We start from the raw sequence: 16,809 nt of genomic DNA on the forward strand, positions 1-16,809 counted from the left end.
CAAACCTTCATGATGGCAACTAAATTCATATCCTCTAGAATTCTTCTCCCTACGACTGGAATACAAACCCAACAACATAACCATTACAGTCAACCCCAAACCTATAAGCCTCTTTTCACTGGCCACATTTACTGATGTCAATCAACTTGCTTTAATAAAATCCTAAGAATAGATGCATCATGGAATCTTGTATCATCACAGACATAGTCGTCAATACTCCACTGCATCTTATTATGCCATTTTTTAAACATTTTTGCACTCGATTGACATGTTAAGTTATTGCTGACTGCTGCAGAAATGATTAATTCTCTGTGCCTAATACATCAGATTGTGTAAATAAACATCAGCTCTCAGGGTCACAACTTTGGCAAAACAGCAAGTCCAAGCTTTTATGCTTCTTTGTCTTCAACTAAAAATTTTTAATTCAAAGACATGGAAGAGAATTCAACCAGCAAAGATTATTGAAAAATAAGCAATGTTTTGAATGTTATTTTGTTAGATCCATAAATTATTGAAATATTAATGAAGCCATTTGAAGAAAAAACACAAGTAGAATCATGGGGGCCCAGTAACCAGATTTCAAAAAGCACAGGGCACTCTCCTGTCACAATTAAACACCAGCTACTGTAGTATCAGAGATAATGGGAACTGCAGATGCTGGAGAATTCCAAGATAATAAAATGAGAGGCTGGATGAACACAGCAGGCCAAGCAGCATCTCAGGAGCACAAAAGCTGACGTTTCGGGCCTGGACCCTTCATCAGAGAGGGGGATGGGGAGAGGGAACTGGAATAAATAGGGAGACAGGGGGAGGCGGACCGAAGATGGAGAGTAAAGAAGATAGGTGGAGAGAGTATAGGTGGGGAGGTAGGGAGGGGATAGGTCAGTCCAGGGAAGACGGACAGGTCAAGGAGGTGGGATGAGGTTAGTAGGTAGATGGGGGTGCGGCTGGGGGTGGGAGGAAGGGATGGGTGAGAGGAAGAACCGGTTAGGGAGGCAGAGACAGGTTGGACTGGTTTTGGGATGCAGTGGGTTGGGGGGGGGGGAAGAGAGAGCTGGGCTGGTTGTGTGGTGCAGTGGGGGGACGGGACGAACTGGGCTGGTTTAGGGATGCAGTAGGGGAAGGGGACTGACCTATCCCCTCCCTACCTCCCCACCTATACTCTCTCCACCTATCTTCTTTACTCTCCATCTTCGGTCCGCCTCCCCCTCTCTCCCTATTTATTCCAGTTCCCTCTCCCCATCCCCCTCTCTGATGAAGGGTCCAGGCCCGAAACGTCAGCTTTTGTGCTCCCGAGATGCTGCTTGGCCTGCTGTGTTCATCCAGCCTCACATTTTATTAACCAGCTACTGTAGGTTACGTTTAACATTTACAATACCCTTTACTATGCATAGGGGTAAAAGATATTTACAATTATCTTGTACAAATCTCCCTCATACACTGAATTTTACATACCAAACACATTTGAAAATTGAAATCTGATCATCTACTATATATATATATATATGGATACAAGAAATGGGCTATGAGAATCTAATTTGAGTTCTGATGGTTTGTCATCTAGAATTTAGTTTTGTGATTGAGAAGAAAGGCAAATTTAAATAAACAAAGAGGTGAATTCTGAAAGTCTAATATGTACACTATATCTTCTCTAGCAATGAGATTAAACTGTCTGCTATAGATTTTAAACAACATTTAGTCACTGAGAAAAGCAGGATAGAAATGAGGTTCCAACTTTTCCTACATTGCAGCAGTGTCTACACTTTAATAGCACTTCATTGGCTATAAAACACTTGGGATGTCCTGAAGGTGCTAGCTATCTCAATGTTCTTTCTTTACAGTTAACAATACAAAGTCTAATTACCAGAAAACTCTCCAACATTTCAGCACAAGTAGGAATAAAATTGTTTGGGGATCAATATCACCAAGTTATAAAACATAACTTGAGGTAAGTTACTGGAGACACATCTACTCTGAAAATAATTTTTTGTGGCCCACTATTACTACTCGCCCATATTTCAGAATTCAGCTTTGGATGGCAACATTTAAATAAAAATATTTTCAAGTATTTTCACAGAAAGATGTATAAATTACCAATGTACAATCCTTGTAGAAAATTCCAAAGTTACCAATACACAACAGAAAGCTGAAGGGGATTGATGAGCTGACTTGCATGCACAGTGGGCCATTACGCATTTGCTATTCAAACAGTAACAGAGCCATTTAATATTCAGAACACCACGGATGGCACAAACTGTAGTGAATGACTGCTTAAGGAGAAAAACATCTGCTGTCACTAGACTTCACAGAAAAACAAAAAGATAAAATAAACTGGTGATCAAACTCACCAGGGAGGCAGTGGCGTTGGTGAGGCAAATTCCACCCGTATATATTTTAGGTTTTCACAAAAACATGACTTCTCCACCTGCCTGAGAGCTGAATGTAACATATCAAGTGCCACGTCACAATACTTATGTATTTTACATATCAAAAAGCTCTATGCATTCAATAAACTTAATACCACTACTACTTCTCTTCAAGAAGCTCATGCAGATATTTAAATATGCAATCCTGGAAAAATAAATATTTCAAAGAAATCACCTCTTAGTAGAGTGTGGTAATGTTTGGTCAGACCATACAGCAAGGGCAATTTTGAACTTAGAAAATTATGTTTTGTAATGAACTAATTGGTGCAATTAGTCTCAACATTCAAAAGGAAAATTAATACATATTTGAAAAGAAAGAATTTGCAAGGCTATGGAAAAACTGTAGTGGATTAATTAGATGATTCTTTAAAAGAGTTAAGACAGGTACATCCTTCTGTGCAGGATGATTCTATAAATGCATGGGTGATGTTTGCAGGGGGGTGCACAAAATTTAAACCCACCGTTACATATTATTCCATTAAGTCCATTCCTGGCAATTCAAGCCCAGCATTTAAGGTAAAGTCTTTAAAGAGGAACCAAAATAAAAACAAAAAGGACATACGGTCTTCAGAGAACTCTCTTGCATTGTACATTTTTCATCCTAAACCTAAGCACTATCAAAGGCTTCTAACAGTTAAAGTGAATGCAATCCTTTTAGATCTTATCAAGAATGGTCTCAGTCATCTTGTAATGATTTCATACTCTTGCATTCGAAACACTCAAGACTGAGAAAACACCATTGAGCCCATTCAGGTAATTATGCCAGCAGCTGAGGAACAGTGAGGCACATGATTCTAATCACATCAGGTGTATAGCATTTAAAAGAAATAAGAAAGAGCAAATATCCAACATCTCAGAACCATGTGAGATCTGTTACATTCAACATATATTAAGAAAAAGTTAATATGAACAATCGTTGGGTTCTTGGCTTTGGGCCTGGCAGGTAACCAGACCTCTGAAATAAAAGTGAACCTTGCATTACCCAGATACCTTGTCTTAAAGATCAATGAAGCTGCAAACCCAACTGATTCATTCAAATATTCTGCAAACTACAAGATCCCAAAGGAATTCCCTTTACAAAGCAATTAACTTTTTACAGACAAATGGCTTTTCAATGGATAATGGGAGCTGCAGATGCTGGAGAATCCAAGATAACAAAAGTGTGGGGCTGGATGAACACAGCAGGTCAAGCAGTTCCCATTATCTCTGGTGCCTAACCTGAAGAAGTTACCCCCTCCCTCCGGACCAACCTCGAGGATCTCTTTATCCATCTTCAGTCCACCTCCACCTCTCTCCCTATTTATTTCAGAATCCTCTCCCCAAGCCCCTTTTCTGATGAAGGGTCTAGACCAGAAACGTCAGCTTTTGTGCTCCTAAGATGCTGCTTGGCCTGCTGTGTTCATCCAGCTCCACACTTGGTTATCTTGGCTTTTCAATTGAATCCATTTTATCTATTTTATGATGAGGTTTTTCCTAATTTTGTTGTATCCCAAAGTGTTTTGTAATATTTAAACTGTTACTAAGCCTGTTTTTAAGTTGCTTTGGCTTGGACTAGCTATTTGGCACTTACTTGAAGTGACAGGTGGTTGTAAATACCTTTTTTTACCCCCCACCCCCATCAGAAATCAGCACTTAACCAGGGACATACATTCCAAGAACCTGCAAATTGCCTTAATTCCTCATGTCCCTTTGAAGAGTCAGTGAAAAAAAATCATTTTGACAGTCAGTGAATGAACCAGGTTACAATTAGGGTGTATTTGAGAAACCAGGGTTGCTAACCTAATCTCGATGCAAACTTTGATTTTTTTTGAAGTTTTACTTATGCAAAATATGTTTTGTAGTGTACAGCAAACACGTTTTAGGTGAGAGCACACAGTCAGTAACCACATTTCTTGTTTTAATCAATAGTTGGGATTTTCGTACAGTACAGTAATCTGTGTCAGGTGACATTTCTCCACTATCTGCTAATACTTCATTTACTTACCTTCTTCATATATCTAAGGTACTACTATTCTAAATCACATGGGTTTGAGAACTCTTGACTCTCCATTAAGGAAAAGCACTCAAACTATGGAAGGCAACAAAGATTACATTGTATTCCCAAATAGTGGCTTTCTGGATGACTGGAAGACATATACTTCTAGCTTTCAATATTAAAGCACTTAATATCCAGCTTAACATGAGCACTTACCTTTTTATTCTTCTGTGTCCTCCTTTTCTAAATAAAAATGAATTCAACACCACCACCTCAGCAAATGTTTCAAAATTCTTTCGAAACCAACCAACTGCCATGCAGTGAGTTCAAAACATATCCAGTAAACACAAGCTGCTAGTTTCAGCCAAAAGAATCTTTTGGTTAGTAAGCATCAGATTAGTTATAAACTCAGTAGAAATGGTGCATGCAAAATGATGTGCTTTAGTGAGCCAAAAGGCAGATACCATGCCGTGCCAATCCAGTCAGATTAACATCCTCAGCCAGAATTATGTAAATTGAAGCAATAGAGAAGATAGGTCAGGAGCAGGGAGGATGACACTCTTATCATTGGTGGAACACACCTTCATTTTGTTGAGGACTTTCATCCAGACATCCTTCCTGATCAGACTGTATGTTTGCTTCACCAATCTTCTCTGGCTCAAGTGGTTTAACATCCCTCTGACGCTGATTGGGAGGCTTCATTACCTTTGGTTGCATTGATGTCTTTATAGCTCTGTGCTGTTCAGAAGGTATTCTTGCTCCAGTTTCTCTTTGTGAAGCACCTTTAGGGAATCCTCGTTTTTGGGGGGCTTTAGGCCCTGCTTCTTTTCTCACAGCTGGCTTTGAACCTAGTTCTTCATTTTCGTCCAACAGTTTGTGTGCTTTGAGTTTTGAATAAGACAAAGGGACTTGGTCAGTGCCCTTTGGAAAACCCTCTTGACATTCCACAGGGCCCTTCTCATTTACCTCAGAGGCTGGCTGAGCTTCTGGGAGATCAGTTTCATTGTTTGGACATTCCAGAGGACTTTCCATAACCTCCTTCATCTCAGATGTTTGCTGCATCTCTGGGGAATCAGTTTCCTTATTTGGACATTTTAGAGGACTTTCCATCAGCTCCTTCATTTCAGATGTTTGCTTCAGCTGTGGGGAACCAGTTTCCTTACTTGGACCTTCTGGAGGACTTGCCACTATTTCCTTCACCTCAGATTTTTGTTGTGAGTCAGGAAGAGAAATTTCCCTGTTCCAACATTCTAAAGCTTCCTCTGCCGTCTCATTTACTTCAGACATTTGCTGCAACTCAGAGGGAGCAGTTTCTCTGCTCCAACATAGCGAACTCTCAACCAACATTTCTACCTCAGACTTCTGTTCTTCAACTGGGGCAATTTTGCTAACGCAATTTTCTACAGAAATATCAACTACCCCTTTTTTTTCAGAAATGTCTAAATCGGGGGGAGCAGTTTCTGTACCCACTTGTGCAAAAGGGGTTTCTGCCAAGTCTTTCACCTCAGGACTTTCTTTTAACCCAAGGGAGCCTGATTCCCTACTATGATGATTCAGACAGATCTGTGTCATCTCCTTCACTTCAGATATTTTATTAGATTCGGGGGAAGTTGCTTCTTTATTCACATGGTTGACAGGGCCCTCTGCTATCTCATTCAACCTACACATTTGCCCTGATTGATGGGGTGTAGTCAGTCCAGCCACACGCTCTGACAAAGACTCTATCTGCTTTCCCTCATGCACTTTCAGTGACTCAAGGAGAGAAGCTTCTCTCTCTGCATTTTCTGTAAGGGTCTCTGTCATATTTTTTACCTCAAACGTTTGCTGTAAATCAGGGGAAATATTTTCGCCACTTTCATTTTTCACCAGGGTCTGTGCCACTTCTTTTGCTTCAAAGGGTGACTGTGACCTAGGGGCAATAATTTGGCTAGCCTCATGTCCTGTCATTTCATTCAACTCAAACATGTGCTTTGACCCAGGAGAAGTAGGTTCTTTATTTATATGTGCTAGACTAGGCCCTTCCATCTCCTTCATTTCTGGTATTTCTTCTGACTCAGAAGGAGTATATTTTCTGCCATCTAATTCCGGAGGAGTCTGTGGAGCTACCTTGCTTACTTCAGTCTTATTCTGAGAGTTGGGTGAAGTGATATTGTCATCCTCAAGTTCTAGACAGTGTTCCACTTTCTCTTCCATCTTGGGTGTCTGGAGGAACCCAGGTGAGGCAACTTCTCTGCATGTCCATTCGACTTCTGATATTGTCTCCATTTGTGACTGGCTGTCTGCAAGAGTTTCCCCGCTTGTTTGGCTCTCAACAACAGCCCTTACATCACTCTCTGAAGGTTCTGTGTCATACAGCGGTGAACGTACTAGTTCACTCTCCGAGCTTTCAGAAGCCCAAATATTGCTTGGATTTTGCACACTATCCACCTGCTGGGCTTTTACTTGTACCCCTGATGCCTCCTTACATGCCCCCTCAGTGTTCAATACGTTTTCCTTACGTTTCTCTGTCTGTCCAGGTAGCCCCTGCAGTCGCTGGTCAGAAACAGTTGCTTGAACCTCTTTAGTTTTAGCCTGCATGTCCATTGGAGGAAGTTGGGCTCCTTTTGGATGTGAACGCTTTTTCTTTTTCTTTTTCTTCTCGACAGACACTTTTCCTGCTGGAGATCCTACATGCTGTGCAATTTCCTCTGCAAGCTTAACTTTCCCAGGGGTTCGCTCCAGTAATGGAGTTTCTGTAGGTGAGACAGCAAACCCTGTGGTGTTGTTAATAAGATCCATAGCAGCCACTGATGAGTCAAAATTCCCACAGGCTGGCAAAAATGGTTCAGTGGATGGAGAAAGTCTTGCATCACAGCTCAAGTTCTCTTGTTGGGGAATGCTTGGTGAATATTTTGTAGGTGTCTGCAGTGGAGTATCAACTGCAGCAGTGGTCTTCGCTATGTTTGAAACTGGCAAGCAATCATCCATTAAACGAGCATTATTCAGATCTGGGTCACAACGGTCTACAGGGTGGGAAGATGATTCAACTTGATGCAGGCTGATCAATGGCACACCACATTCTTCTATATACAAGGGAAAAATAGTAGCTAAATACAACGTTATCAATTCTAAAAAGCACTTCAATTTTTGTAACTTCAACATTTCAATTTTGCTCTCCTGTCTTATGCATGTTCCCTCCCTTGTGGTGAGTTTTTTTCTGGGGCGAGGGGCAGGAAAATAGGAAATACTGACCATTTTAAAAACAGAATATAATAACAACTTAACAGACAAAAGCAGTGGCTTGCATAATATTGTCACACTGGCTAGTAAGGCCCAGGTTCCATACTGAAACTCAGATTCAGTTTGAAAGTTACAAGTAGTGGTTTCAATACCAGAGCTGAGAGGGTGGTAAATTAAACCCTCCTGCATTCAGCACTGGCATCAGCTGAAGATTAAATGGTATGTTTGGCTGCAATGATCCCTTACACTTCAAAGCAACAAATACCCACAGATCTTCATCTTTAAAATAATATTTTACCCATTCCAGGGGTGAGGAAGAGGAATTCAAATAGTTGTGCATTGCAGAAATACATTTAAAAAAATCCGGCTTCCACTTTATTCAGGAATGAATGCATAATTCTCTTTAAACATTTTTGCACGGCTGCGTACATGGGGAGACAAAGGAGCTGCCACAGCTCCCCAGCTAAGAGTGAACATCGCTCCTTGTCCATACAGAATTTGTTTGTACTCAGGGTTTTAAGGCATAAAATGATCATTCTAAATATAATGGTTGGCTAGAGCACCCCCAATGCTGTTTCTGCTTTATTCTTCTTTATTTCTTTCTTTCATGGAATGTGCGCATCTCTGGCTGGGTCAGTATTTATTACCCATCCCTAGCTGCTCCTGAGAAAGTGGTGAACTGCCTTCTAAACAGCTGCAGTCCACGTGCTGTAGACAGACCTACAATGCCTTAATGGAGGGAATCCAGAGCTTAGACCCAGCGGTAGTAAAAGAACAGTAATATTCCTAATCAGGATAGCAAGTGGTTTGGAGGAGAACTTGCAGGTGGTGGTGCTTCCATTTGTCTGCTGACCTTGTCCTTCTAAGTAGAAGTAGTTGAGTATGCAAGGTACTGCCTAAGGATCATTCTTGAATTTTTGCAGTGCATCTTGTGGATGGTTTATACTACTAATGCAGAGAGAGTAGATATGATGCCAATTAAGCAGGTTGCCTTGTTCTGGATGGAATCGAGTTTCTTGAGTGTTGTTGAAACTGCACTCATTAGGCAAGTGGGGAATATTACATCACACTCCTGACTCGTGCCTTTTAGAAGGCAAACTTTTTTTGGGGGGTTGGGAAGGAGGATCAGATAGTGAGATACTCACCCGTAGGATTTCTGGCCTCTGACCTGCTCTTGTATGGCATGCTGGCACTTGTTGACCATTCTCAGTCGATCTTAAAGTGGTTGTTTCTTTATGCCAATTCATTGGGTAGTTAAGAGTCAACTAAATTGTTGTCTTGACTCATGTGTAAACCAGACTAGCAAAGGACAGCTAATATCCTTCCTCAGTAAGGGGAGGTCATGCCTGACAAGCCTGTTAGAATTCTTTGAAGAGGTAACAAGTAGGTTAGACCAGGGAAACCCAGTGGATGTTATCTATCTAGACTTCCAAAAGGCCTTTGATAAAGGTGTCTCACAGGAGGCTGCTGAGTAAGGTGAGGGCCCATGGAGTTCGAGGTGAGCTACTGGCTGGGATTGAGGATTGGCTGTCTGACAGAAATCAGAGAGTTGGGATAAAAGGCTCTTTTCGGAATGGCAACCAGTGACAAGTGGTGTCCCGCAGGGTTCAGTGTTGGGGCCGCAGCTGTTCACTTTATATATTAATGATCTGGATGAAGGGACTGGGGGCATTCTGGTGAAGTTTGCCGACGATACGAAGATAGGTGGACAGGCAGGTAGTACTGAGGAGGTGGGGAAGCTGCAGAAAGATTTAGACAGTTCAGGAGAGCGGTCCAGGAAATGGCTGATGAAATTCAAAAAGTGAGCAAATGCGAGGTTTTGCACTTTGGAAAAAAGAATACAGGCATGGACTACTTTCGAAATGGTAAGAAAATTCGTAAAGCAGAAGTACAAAGGGATCTGGGAGTGTTGGTCCAGGATTCTCTAAAAGTTAACTTGCAGGTAGAGTCCACGATTAAGAAAGCGAATGTAATGCTGTCATTTATCTCAAGAGGGTTGGAATATAAAAGCAGTGATGTGCTTCTGAGACTTTATATAGCTCTAGTTAGGCCCCATTTAGAATACGGTGTCCAATTTTGGGCCCCACACCTCAGGAAGGACATACTGGCACTGGAGCACGTCCAGCGGAGATTCACATGGATGATCCCTGGAATGGTAGGCCTAACATATGATGAACTGCTGAGGATCCTGGGATTGTATTCATTAGCGTTTAGAAGGTTATGGTGGGATCTAATAGAAACATACAAGATAATGTATGGCTTAGAAAGGGTGGACGATGGGAAGTTGTTTCCGTTAGGCGGGGAGACTAGGACCCGTGGGCACAGCCTTATAATTACAGGGGGTAAATTTAAAACGGAAATGGGGAGACATTTCTTCAGCCAGAGAGTGGTGGGCCTGTGGAATTCATTGCCACGGAGTGCAGTAGAGGCCAGGACGTTGAATGCCTTCAAGGCATAGATCGATAAATTCTCGATCTCAAGGAATCAAGGGCTACGGGGAGAGTGTGCAGGGAAGTGGAGTTGAAATGCCCATCAGCTATGATTTAAATGGCGGATGGACTCGATGGGCTGAATGGCCTTACTTCCATTCCTATGTCTTACGGTCATGTTAGTGAACCAGATAGGTCTTTACAATAACTGTTACATGCTCATCATTAAACTAACTTTTAAACCCAGATTTTAATCAAATTCAGAATTTACAATCTGCTTTTGTGAGATTTGAAACCAAGTTTCTGACAACATTAACTTTTTTTTTCCCCTTTATCCATTCATGGGATAAGGGCATCACTGGCTAGGCAGCACTTATTGACCATCCTTAACTGCCCAGAGGACAGTTAAGTGGTGATAGGTTAAGGTTAGTTGTGGGTCTGGAGTCACATGTAGGCCAGACCAGGTAAGAATGGCAGTTTCCTTCCCTAAATGACATTTGTGAACCAGATGGGTTTTTCCAACAATCAATAAAGAGTTCACATATCATTAGACTCTTAATGCCAGATATTTACTGAATTCAAATTCCACCCATCTGTCACAGCAGGATTTGAACTCAGGTCCCCAGAGCATTATCTGGGTCTCTGGATTAACAGTCCAGTGATAATACTGCTAGGCCATTGCCTCCCTTGTGGCCCCAGACTAGTGGTCCAGTGACATCAACAGCCATTGCAGAAGAGAATTCCAAACCTCTACCATCCTGTGTGTGTCTAAGTGCTTCTCTCCTTGACAGTCTGGTCCTAATTTTAAGATTATGGCTCTTGTTATAGAATCTCCAACCAGTGGCAACACATTATCTTTATCAAACCTGTCTTTTCTGGTTGTCGTCTTGAAGACTTTGACCAAAACACCTTTAACCTTCTAAATTCTAGAGAAAACAGCCCTAATCTGTATAATCTCTCCTCATAACCTAATCCTAAATCTTGGTGTCATTCTTGTAAAATTTACATTTTATTCCTTCCAAGGACAATTTACCCTTCCTAAGGTGCGTTGCTCAGATCTGCTCAAGGCACTCCAGGGTTTTGATTAGCTGCAGCACAAGTTCTGCATCCTTGCACTCCAGACCTTTAGGTAAAAAGGCCTGCATTCTAGGAGCTTGCTTGCCTATTTTCTGCAGCTATTTGTGGCATTTTAAAGATCTATACACCTGAACCTCAAGTCTCTTGGGACATCCACTATATTTAACTTCATATTCTATAACTCATAAATGTCAGGATAAATGGTCACCTGGTTCTAATGGAGGTCGGCACTGGCACAGTTGTACCAGATTGCAGAACCAGTTTTTAACAAGATTTACCCAATCCTTAAATTGTGCAAGACCCAACCCAGGCTGAGACTGTATACTGGGGAACTATTACAGATTAGTGCATATGACTTTGGTTCTGGTCTCTTGTGGGAAGCAATTGGTTCAGTTAACACTGATTGCAGTACAAGGAAGACTCAGGCCCAACGTTGATGGAGCAGAATTGGTTGAGAGGGATTCACTTTAATTGGCTCAACATGTTTTGATTAGAATATGGCTGCCTGACCTTAAGACCTAATAAAATACCTGCAAGTTATTAAGGAAGTGCTTGGAACTATCAAAGAACCCAAGGCCACCTTACATTTTGACCAGGAAGCAATTCCGCAATTCTGCAAGGCCTGTCCAGTGCTGTTTGCCTCATGTGCTTTTTGGGGGGGGGGGGGGGGGGAAGAGAGAGGTCAGGAGGCTGCGGGGCGAGGGAATCATCAAACCAGTCCAGTGAGTAGAAAAGGCAGCACTCGTATCAATTGTGAAGGTTGATGGGTTGGATTGCCTTGGTGGGCATTTTAAGCAAACACTAAAACACTTCTCACAGCCGGATGAATACCTAAACCCTTGCAGAGGGGACTTGTACACAAAATCAGCTGGAGGGCTATCTTTCACAAAGCAGGACATGACCCCATCTGCAATTGTGACTACCTGAGGACATCCAGAAATATGTCATTTGCTGTCACTGAGATATGGTTGAGACGTGGGGCAGGATGGCAGCTCAATATTCCAGGGTCTTTAGGCAAGAAAGGGAAGGAGGTAAAGGAGGAGAAAGTGTTTCAATTTTGATCTGGAACCTATTACAGCAGTGAAGAGGGATGACTTCTTAGAAGGCTTCTCAAATCAAGCCATATTGGTAGAATATAGAAACCAAAAAGAAGCAATCTTATTGCTGGGAATGTACTGTAGGCACCCTTACAGTCTAAGACAAGTCAGAGAGCAGATATGTAGACAAACTTCAGGCAAGTGTAAAAGTCCTTACTTCTCAATCTCCCGCTGACTATCGGAGGTCCTATAGTATAAATGCTATCAAATTGATCTCCCCGTTTTTATATCTCAGTTCTATTATATAGGCTCAGTGGATGAACCTTTAAATATCTTAGAATCCCTACAGGGTGAAAACAGGCCCTTTAGCCCAACAAGTCCACACTGATCCTCCGAGCATCCCACCTAGACCCATTCCCTTAAATCTACACAATGAAAAAGACAATGTTGTCAAGGAGAACACTGAGATACAGGCTATTAGACTAGACGGGATTGAGGTTCACGAGGAGGAGGTGTTAGCAATTCTGGAAGGTGTGAAAATAGATAAGTACCCTGGGCTGAATGGGATGTATCCTAGGATTCTCTGGAAAGCTAGGGAGGAGATTCACCAAGTTTAAGAGCATTTAAATGGCCATTGGATAAACATATGGATAATAATGGAATAGTGTAGGTTAGATGGACTTGAGTTTGGTTTCACAAGTCGGCGCAACATCGAGGGCTGAAAGGCCTGTACTGCGCTGTAGTGTTCTATGTTCTATGTTCTATATAGAAAGTACCCTGAATCTATACTTTTCCAGTCCAAAAATCAATAACGTAACATTTCCTTACATTTAAACCCTCCTCCCTCCGGAAAATCCGTCATCTGCAATCCAATCCCACTACCAAAGACATTTTTCCCTCCCCACCCTTACCTGCTTTCCGGAGGGACCACTCTCTCCGTGCCTCCCTTATCCACTCCATACTCCCCACCAGCCCCACCACCCCCGGCGCTTTTCCATGCAACCGCAGGAAGTGCTACACCTGCTCCTTCACCACCCCCCTCACCTCCATCCCAGGCCCTAAGACATTCCACATCAAACAGATGTTCACCTGCACATCTGTTAATGTAGTATACAGTATCCGCTGTTCCCGTTATGGCCTCCTCTATATCCGGGAAACCAAACGGAGGCTTGGGGACCGCTTTGCGGAACATCTACGATCGGTTTGCAACAAACAACTGCACCTCCCAGTCGCGAACCATTCAACTCGCCCTTCCACTCCTTAAATGACATGTCCATCCTAGGCCTCGTGCAGCGTGACCACGATGCCACCCGAAGGGTGCAGCAACAGCGACTCATATTCCACTTGGGAACCCTGCAGCCCAATGATATCAATGTGGACTTCACAAGTTTCAAAATCTCCCTTCTCCTGACTGCATCCCAAAACCAGCATAGCTCGTCCCCACATCCCAAACTTGTCCTTCCTCCCACCTCAAGGCCCACCCCGATCTCCTGCCTACTAGCCTCATCCCGCCTCCTTGACGTGTCCTTCCTCCCAGGACCGACCTATCCCCTCCCTAACTCACCTTTACTGGCTCCATCCCCACCTCCATGATCTGTCTGTGTCCTCTCCACCCATCTTCTCCTTTATCCATCTTCTATCCACCTCCCCCTTCCTCCCTATTTATTTCAGAATCACCTTCCTGTCCCCAATTTCTGAAGAAGGGTCTAGACCCAAAACGTGAGCTTGCCTGCTCCTCTGATGCTGCTTGGCCTGCTGTGTTCTTCCAGCTCTACACCTTATTATCTCTAAATCCATCTACCAGTTTTGCCCATTCACGTGGCATAAAATTTCAAAGGGGCATTAATAGATTATCATCTGCACTGTTTGCGGTACCATTTAACATTATATCATCAGCAAGCTTGAATATATTAATTTCTTTACCATTATGCAAATTTTTAATAAGTAATATGAATAGTTAAGGCCCAAAAACAAATACTTGTGGGATACCATTGATCAGATCCTGCCAATTTGAGTGCCTACTTGGTCAGCCACTCAACCAATCTCCCAGCCATGTCAGTAATTTACTCTCAATTCCATGGGCTTTACCTTAGTTAAGGGTATCTTCTTAGGACTTGATCAAATGCCTTCTGGAAGTCCATATAAACAACATCCACACCTTTGTTACTTCTTCAAAAAATTTAATAAGGTTATGCATGGCCTACCTAGCATGAATCCAAACTGAAAGATGGAGGCCTTCAATTACCCAATCAATAAGTTATGGACTCCAGTAATATTCCTAAACACAGACATTAAGCTAACAGGTCGGTATTTCCTGGCCTTCCTCTTTCACCCTTCTGAAAAAGCAAGTCACATAGGCACGTTCCAATCCAGAGGGGTGGCTCCAGAATCTAGGGAACCCAGAGCTTATAGTTAGGGCGCCTACAAAGTTCTACACTACTTCTTTTAACACCCTGGATGGAAATTACTCACCCTTATAGCTCTCACTGAAAACTTACCTCTACACAGCAGCTGATACATAAAAATGAGACGCTGCCTCTTAAGCTGATTCTACCTGCCGTTTCTCTCTGTGGAGCTGCAGCAACAAATTGCAGTTGCAGCCAAGACTGGAAACCTAGCTTCAAGATGGAAAAAGCCATCACAGTGATTTGCTTTGCAGACTGTGGCAACTACCCCAGGAGTGTCACTGACCAGAAGTTCTGGACCACACTAATTGTGCCAACGATTCAACTGATTTTTCTTGGTCTGGTATGACAGCCATATAAAACAAAATATCTCGAATACATTAACGTTAATCGTGAAGCTCTTAGGAAAGGGTTTTCTTTGCTAGTATCTGTGCCTTTATTTCTGAATAATTCTGACTGTACAGAATACAAAAGGTATTGACCAAGTGAGTTAAGTTAAGGGATACAAACAATGCAGGCTTACGAGACCACAGGTAGATCAACCCCAATCTCACCGAATGGCTACGCAGGTTCAAACGTCCAAATAGCCTATTCTTGCCAAGTCCTATACTCCTATCACCATCCTTCATGTAGCCCACAACTGTACAGTGAGACAGAATGGAAATACTGTGGTTGGTTTGCTCGCGAAGCTGGTTCATTAGCTTGCAGATTTTTCATTACCCTGCTGGGTAACATCATCAGTGCAGCCTCCAATCAAGCACTGTTGTTGTTTCCTGCCTGATATTTAAACTCTGGGGTCCATTGGAGTTGATTACACAATTTCCAATTTTCTTTGCAGTGGTGTATATGTAGGGTCTAATTCTGTACCTTTGTTGATGGCCTCCCTGGAGAAGAACCGGGCCTCCAGGAATTCCCGTGCCTGTCTCTGTTTGGGTTGTCCTAGGATTCTGTGGTCAATTCAGATATGACGTATGTTAACGTGACAAGTGTGTCAGGGTGCACTGTATACTTCCTGTTGTTTTTGAGACAGGCAGTTGTTCAGGTATCCATTGTCTCTAAGTACATGGTAGAGGTATTCTTCATTTTATCATGATCCACCAAGGCCATCAATAAACATGTAGAATTAGACCATAAATACACACCACTGCAAAGAAAAACCAGAAATGAGGTAATCAAATCCAATGGGGCCCAGGGTTTAAAAAACAAATGGGAAAATACAACACAGCTTCATCAGAGCTGCACTGATATTACCCAGCAGGGTAATGAAAGATATGCAAACTAAATGAACAACCACAGCATCCACAACCCAAGCTACAAATTTACTTAAGGAGGGAAATATTCTTTTGATTTTCCCCTTCTAGCTTGGTCACCAGGGGAAAATGTATACCTGCACCAGCAGAAATCTGCAAATCCAAGACAAATGAACCTATTCATCTATTTCAGAGATTACATTACAAAGGGATGTTCATTTTGAACTGGTAGTGAAATAAATACGAGATAATGGGAGATACTGGGAACCGTAGATGCTGGAGAATCCGAACAAAGTATGAAGCTGGATGAACAGAGAGGGCCAAGCAGCATCTCAGGAGCACAAAAGCTGACGTTTCGGGCCTAGACCCTTCATCAGAGAGGGGGATGGGGAGACGATTCTGAAATAAATAGGGAGGGGGGGGGGGGGGGGGGGGGGGGGGGGTGGACCGAAGATGGACAGAGGAGAAGATAGGTGGAGAGTATAGCTGGGGATGTAGGGAGGGGATAGGTCAGTCCAGGGAGGATGGACAGTTCAAGGGGGCAGGATGAGGTTAGTAGGTAGGAGATGGAAGGGCGGCTGGAGGTGGGAGGAGGGGAAAGGTGAGAGGACGAGCAGGTTAGACAGGTGGGGACGAGCTGGACTGGTTTTGGGATGCAGTGGGAGGGGCGGGGAGATTTTGAAGCTGGTGAAGTCCACATTGATACCATTGGGTTGCAGGGTTCCCAAGTGGAATAGCAGCTGCTGTTCCTGCAACCTACAGGTGGCATCATTACAGCACTGTAGGAGGCCCAGGATGGACATCTTGTCTAAGCAATGGGAGGAGGAGTTGAAATGGTTCGCGACTGGGAGGTGTAGTGGTTTATTGCGAATTGAGCGTAGGTGTTCTGCAAAGCAGTCCCCAAGCCTCTGCTTGGTTTCCCCAATGTAGAGGAGGCCATACCGGGTACAGCGGATGCAGTATACCACATTGGCGGATGTGCAGGTGAACA

General features: G+C 42.9%; 1 protein-coding gene across 11 annotated transcripts in view; it reads right to left on the reverse strand.

Moving 5' to 3' along the window:
• Window positions 1-16,809, reverse strand: part of LOC125451566 (microtubule-associated protein 4-like) — a 344,184-nt gene that overhangs the window by 111,749 nt on the left and 215,626 nt on the right. For all 11 annotated transcript variants that reach the window (XM_059646156.1, XM_059646152.1, XM_059646155.1 and 8 more), the window contains one exon: window positions 4,983-7,463. In XM_059646156.1, coding sequence (XP_059502139.1) covers window positions 4,983-7,463 — 2,481 coding nt within the window. The remainder of the gene's footprint in view (window positions 1-4,982; window positions 7,464-16,809) is intronic.

This window comes from Stegostoma tigrinum, chromosome 5, assembly GCF_030684315.1.
Source record: "Stegostoma tigrinum isolate sSteTig4 chromosome 5, sSteTig4.hap1, whole genome shotgun sequence".
In the NCBI taxonomy this organism is placed as follows: domain Eukaryota; kingdom Metazoa; phylum Chordata; class Chondrichthyes; order Orectolobiformes; family Stegostomatidae; genus Stegostoma; species Stegostoma tigrinum.